The following is a 6,000-nucleotide window of genomic DNA, read 5'->3' as shown; positions in this document are numbered from 1 at the left end:
TGTAACATGTCAGCATGTAGTAAATGCCCATTAAATATTAACAGTGTCATGTTAATGCTAAGCAAAATTGGAAGTGCCAAACATCATGTATGATTGTTTTCTCTTTTTTTAAAAAAACCTAAATTATACTATAGGGAAAAACAAAATATTTTTTTAAAAAAATCTGAGATTTGGGGTATACAAATCATTTACTATTTGAGCTCCATACATGCTGGTACTCAGTATTTTTAACAAAAAGACCTTAAAACCTTAAAAGTGAGTAAGTGGGTTAGAGGGTGCAGCTTGGTGGCAGGACACTTGCCTAACACGTGCAAGACTTCAACTTTAATCCTCAGTACAGCACAGAAAACACATGAAGAAACATATTGAAAAGCTGTTTAAAACTGGCACTAAGAGTTTCTAGGGTGGTGACAGATAGCTGGGTTAGCCCGCAATACTGCAAGCGGGTAGATGGAGGGAACCACAGTACCCATGAGAAGCAAAGGTCTAACAGCAAGAGCCCGGATTCAGAACTAATGGTGTCGTGTTGCATTGTGTTTACTTATAACAATGGAAAAAGGCACACCCTGTTGCTAAAAACATAATTTTGATGAAAGTACTGGAAGGCCAGTAAGGATTTGTTTGTTATTTTATTTTGATTTTTTTGAGACAGGGTTTCTCTGTGTAACAGCCCTAGCTGTGGAACTCCCTCTGGAGACAAGGCTGGCCTCACAGACATCTGCCTGCCTCTGTTCGCCAGTGCTGGGATTAAAGTGTGCACCACCACAGCCCCTGTTTGTTTGTTTTTTAAATACACACCTTTAAAAAGTCTTAGTGAGTACATCAAATGAAACAGAATCTGTCTCCCTGCCTTTCTCATCATCTGCCAGGGGTTACAGAAGCCTCTCCAGTTGCACCCAAAGCCCTCAGTAAATGACCACACCACATGACAGAGACAAAGGCTGAGGTGGAAGTTCAATTGCATTTATTTTTTATACAGAATTGAGAATTAAAACCTGTACCAAACTCCAGATAAAATGGTTTGACTTGATGGATTTGACTGTATATTCTGTATGTTCTGTATGCAGAACATACTGGATTAGAAATCAACAACGCAGGTCTCATTTGATAAAAAGCAGATGTTAAAAAAAATTAAGTTAAAGTATTAGCATGTGTATAATAGTGTCATGGAAATGGTCTCTGTCAATCACCCATTTTCCCAAGTAAATTAATCTAAAGTTTCCTTTTTTGGGAATGGCTTTTTTTTTTTCTTCCAAAAGTTGTCCTTTCAGAAGTTGCTTCTAATTACATCACAAGAACACAGTACTCAGTGACACGTCCATCACTTCAAGTCACCTTCCGCAAATTCCCTTCTGCTGAGCAGTGCCCAGAATGCTACAGCTTGTTCTGTTTTATGTGCTTCTCACACACTGGGAAATCATTGAAAGAAACACATCTTACATCCTAGATACTACAGTGAGACACTGCCTAAGAAATCACCCAATGTTAACAAGACAACATGATGTTTTCACTATTTAAATGCTTCAATAAGGTGTATCTTCTCAGGAAAAACATTTTTTTTTTTAAAGTTGCCTATTCTATGACAAAATTTGGAGATGATATGGTAAAATGTATTCATTTAGGACTAAGAAGACTAGATAGTCTGACAGTTGTCTTATAGTATGAGATAGTATATGAGTAGCACCTTATTATGAATTCTTAGAGAGTATTAATACTTACTTATAGCAATACTAAAGAACCTTTGAGAAATTGCTCTAGGGCTGGCATGGAGCTCGGCGGCAGAGCACTTGTCTAACTAACACACATGAAATCTTGAGTTCAATCAGAACTAGAGAAAAAAAGGTCTGATTCTGATGTCTAGCTTTAGCTCTCTCTAACAAAAGCCACATTTTACGGTCTTAAAAAGAACAACAGAAATTACAACTGGATTTTATCTATTAGTAAACAGTCAGGGGCCATATTTTATTCTAGAAAAATACAATATTCATTAAAAAGATTTAAACTAATTTACTAAAAAAATTATTCTAACATTTCATAATGCCACAAGCTTATTAGAAAATTGCTTCTAAAACTTGGTAAAATAAATCATCAATGATTTAACTACTTTTAAAACAGGAGTATCTTTTTTTTTTACATTTAATAACCTGAAATGCATGTATAAAAATATTTTTAAATACAGTAACACTGTTGAGTTTTGTTAGGTCCCTTGTGTTTTGGTTTGTTTTTGATTTTCCTCAGAAAGAATGTACAACTCTTTTTTTGCAATTTTTGCTAACAAAAGAGAAAATGGAAGAGTGCTCCCTTTCAACCTAATAGCAACATAAATCCCTACTCACCTCTGGGTGCTCAGAAAGAGCAGGGAATTAACTGGACATTAATTGGGTTCTTTCAGGAAAAGAGAAATCACTTAAGAGTGCTGGAAGCAACAGTGGCCCACGCTCTTGTCAGCTGACATGTTCAACAAGACAGAGCGCCAGAGTGCCTCAGCCCTGTCCGTTCCTCCTTCTGCCCCACGCCAGTAAAGTGCTCCCCAACTTTCTTCTCTCGGGCAGCAGGGTCTTTTGGTACAAAGGCTGTGAGCGAGAGAAAATCGTTGCTTTGTTCTTTGGGGCACTTCTCACCCGTCTTGCTTGCCTTGCTTTTGAGGGGTTCCGACATGTCTGGTTCATTTCCCATCAACTGGCCTTTATGCCATATTCCACAGCTTCGTCTCTGACCTTTCACTTGCCTCTTCCCACCAAGACCAAATGTACTCTGTGCATTTATATTCCAATGGACCAAAAGGGATCTCATTAAAGATCCTCAACCAAAAAAGCCCTCACCCTCGTGGAAATTGAAACCTTCCTCCCAGATTCTTGATGTCTTTCAAAAAATAAAAAAGAGATTAAATTCATAGATTATAAATAATGTCAGTTCACAATAATAAACAGCCAAGGACTTCATTGCTAGTGCAGGTAGACTGCCTGCTAAATGAACATGCTACTCTCAGTCCTTAAGAGCTTAAAAAAAAAAAAAAAGTTGGTTACATAAGAGGTACTGAGTACACACCTTATGCCTTTTTGTACCAACTTGGCAAAAGGACTAGGATAACATACTTAGGAATCAATTTTACTCAGCTCAGAAGTACAGATCTATACGATATGCCCTGACAGGGCTTTTCTGTATTTGTAGTCAGAGATCTGCTTCCTTCTACAAACAGTTCTGTAGACAGAATTATTTTAAGCACTTGAAATCTGGAAAGCAGAACCGATAATGCCTCAGAATATAAAACGTAACAGCTAATTTTCATGTCATCAGGCTGAGATCTCTGTTGCCCTGATGGTTTCAGAACAGGTCAAAAGACAAAAAATATAGTTGCCATTGATGTATCAAAAACATTTGGCTGCCCTTTGTCATAAGCCACAAAATTACAGTGTTTCATAAAACAGACATCAAATTCTAAGCTGCATTTTGCAAAAATACAAGTTGCAATTAAAAAATAGTTTGTTTCATAACTGTTCTTATTAGTACCAAACTGGTCTCTTTCACATCATTTGTCATGCAAGACCTGTGACAAACGCTTCAGTGACCTTTCTGCATGCAGGACCGAGCTGCTGGATGCTCTGCAGTAAAATGACGAAGAGTGATAGCATTAGGACTCCATGCCCTTGTAAATACAGAATGAGAACAGACATCAGAGCCAGCATGGATTCCAAACTGCACTGCATTCCGTGCAGCAGAAATTTACTATCTATACAATGATTTTTAAAGATCGAGTTAAATAAGTTTTAAAGCATTTGTTACTACGGTTACCAGTACAGTTTTTGAAACTGTAAATCAGGTCTTTGTGCACATTTCCTGGACCAAGCTGCCTGTCAGAATTCACTGCCTGTGGTCAGCTTTTATGGCTTAGAATCAATTGATATATGAATTTCAGCTAATTCTTAAAAAAGCTCAGCCATAGGGTAGCAGGGATTTTTAAGAAGTTATTCTGCATAATCAGTGCTGTCACAGAATGCAGGCTTGCAGAAAATGGAAAGAGAATATGTATGCGTAACTTAAGTTCTTATAAATCAAAACCAGGCAATGATTAGCTGGCCATGTGGACAAGAAGGAGTGTGAGTACGGAGGCCGAGAGCGGTGCGACTGTGGACCTGCTTTCCTCCGTCACTTGTTCCACAGGCCCAGGAAATGTCACAGCTGCATCACTTTACAATGGTAGTGATCACAGCCAGGTGAGAAAGGGCTCGCTTTTGTTCAGAGCAGACTCTACATCATTGAAGAGAGGGATCAGGTCTTCAGACTCCAAAGTCCCTAGGTCAACATTGGTTCCCGGAAGGCAGTCGAGGAAATCAGGGAAGCGGGTCTGCTGGGGATTGACTGCCATGGGTGTCTGACTGGCATTTTCTCCTGTAATAGAATGAAGGGTAGCTGTTACTTCCTTCATGCAAGTTACTTCCTTCTTAATTTTTTTAAATTTAAACTTCTTTTGTTTGTTTGTGTTTTGGGTTTTTTTTTGTTTTTGTTTTGGGGGGGTTTGTGTTGTTTTTGTTTTTTTGTTTTGTTTTGTTTTGTTTTTGTTTTTGTTTTTTTGAGACAGGGTCTCCCTATGTAGCTCTGGCTGTCCTGGTGGTTGAGGAAAATACTAGAAAGGTAAGCATCTGGTATTTGACTGAGATTATGGTCTTTACATAACAGTATTATGGGAGGAAATACCTGATGTCATTCCTCATACTGTATGACCTTAGGTACACTAACTTTTCTCATTCTCTTTTTACTACTTGGAAATGGGGATCACAGGGTCTTCTGCCCAGACTGGAATAAAGAAACACAGTGTCTGCCACATCCAAGGTTGTGTCATCTATCTGCTAAAGTTATCACTACAGGTGCTGGAGAGATTGCTCGGCAGTTAAGATCTCTTTCTGACGTTCTGAGTTCAATTCCCAGCACCCACAAAGCAGCCCACAAACACCTGTAACTCCAATTCCAGAAAATCGGATGCCCTCTGGCCTCCAAATACCTGCACACATGTGGTACATACAAACTCACACGGGAACACACATGCACAAAATTTAACAGTTCAAAATCTCATTATGATCTCCTAATTCTGAGAATATGTATTTTAGCCAAACAAAATCTCCTTTTAAAAGAATTCTTCCTATTCTTTCTCAGCAGAAATGAAAGCATGAGTTGACAAGTCAATCTTCTTCATCAAGGTTAACAATCTCAAAGTATTTCTTTTGACTCTACAGTGTCATTGTGGTCTTTTTAAATCTTTGTCGTTTTTTAGCTACTAAGTTCATCACTTAAGGAAAAAAAAGGGGGGGTAATTCTTCCAGAGGTATGATTTTCATGGAACGTTCTGGAAGGATGAGTGACTGCCCAGCCTTTGCTTATTATGTTACTATTCCTTTGTTCAATCTTCAGCTGGATGTGTTTGTTGCAAAGGGGGAGGGTTCTCAGCCGACTTGCTACTGGGCAAGTGGTCAATGTGATTGGCAGATCCAACAATCTTTTTTAGTCACCATTGAGCTCCACCTGCCCTCAGTTAATTACTAAGCATTACTAAATATTATACAACTCTTTAGCAGTTTATGCCCATTTCTTACAAACATCTCACAGAGGTGGCAATGAACTCAATGAGTTGACACTCATTTGACAAGATTAAAAGGAACCACAGTGTTTATCAAATCCATTTCAATAGCCTTCTTCAATGGAGAGGCAGAAGTGGGGACATTATTCTCGTTTCACTGGTGAGAAGCTGAGGCCCACAGAGCTTCCACAGAGAACCACAGAATGAGAAACAAAGGTTCAACTCAGGCTGAATTTTGCCTGTGTTCTTTTCAAGATACCATTTAATTGTGTACTATGACTTCAAAAGCACTCCCCATTTGCCCACTGGACATTATTTTAGAAACCTATAAGAGCGAATGAATCTTTTTAATGTCTCCTGGGGTGCCCACCCCTCTCGAATTATTTAATTTTGCTTTTTACCCTTACTGGATTCCCAGAGTTTAAAAA

At 38.6% G+C, this 6,000-nt stretch overlaps 1 protein-coding gene across 2 annotated transcripts in view; it reads right to left on the bottom strand.

Moving 5' to 3' along the window:
• Positions 1-942: 942 nt before the first annotated feature.
• The window catches only part of Wwtr1 (WW domain containing transcription regulator 1), a 118,923-nt gene continuing 113,865 nt past the window's right edge, over positions 943-6,000 (bottom strand). For both annotated transcript variants that reach the window (XM_027395013.1, XM_027395012.2), the window contains exon 7: positions 943-4,389. In XM_027395013.1, coding sequence (XP_027250814.1) covers positions 4,205-4,389 — 185 coding nt within the window. In that variant the 3' untranslated portion in view covers positions 943-4,204. The remainder of the gene's footprint in view (positions 4,390-6,000) is intronic.

The sequence above is a fragment of the Cricetulus griseus genome, assembly GCF_003668045.3.
Source record: "Cricetulus griseus strain 17A/GY chromosome 1 unlocalized genomic scaffold, alternate assembly CriGri-PICRH-1.0 chr1_0, whole genome shotgun sequence".
Classification (NCBI taxonomy): Eukaryota; Metazoa; Chordata; class Mammalia; order Rodentia; family Cricetidae; genus Cricetulus; species Cricetulus griseus.
Note: the sequence above shows the minus strand (reverse complement) of the source record. Positions and strands in the feature narration are given on the sequence as shown.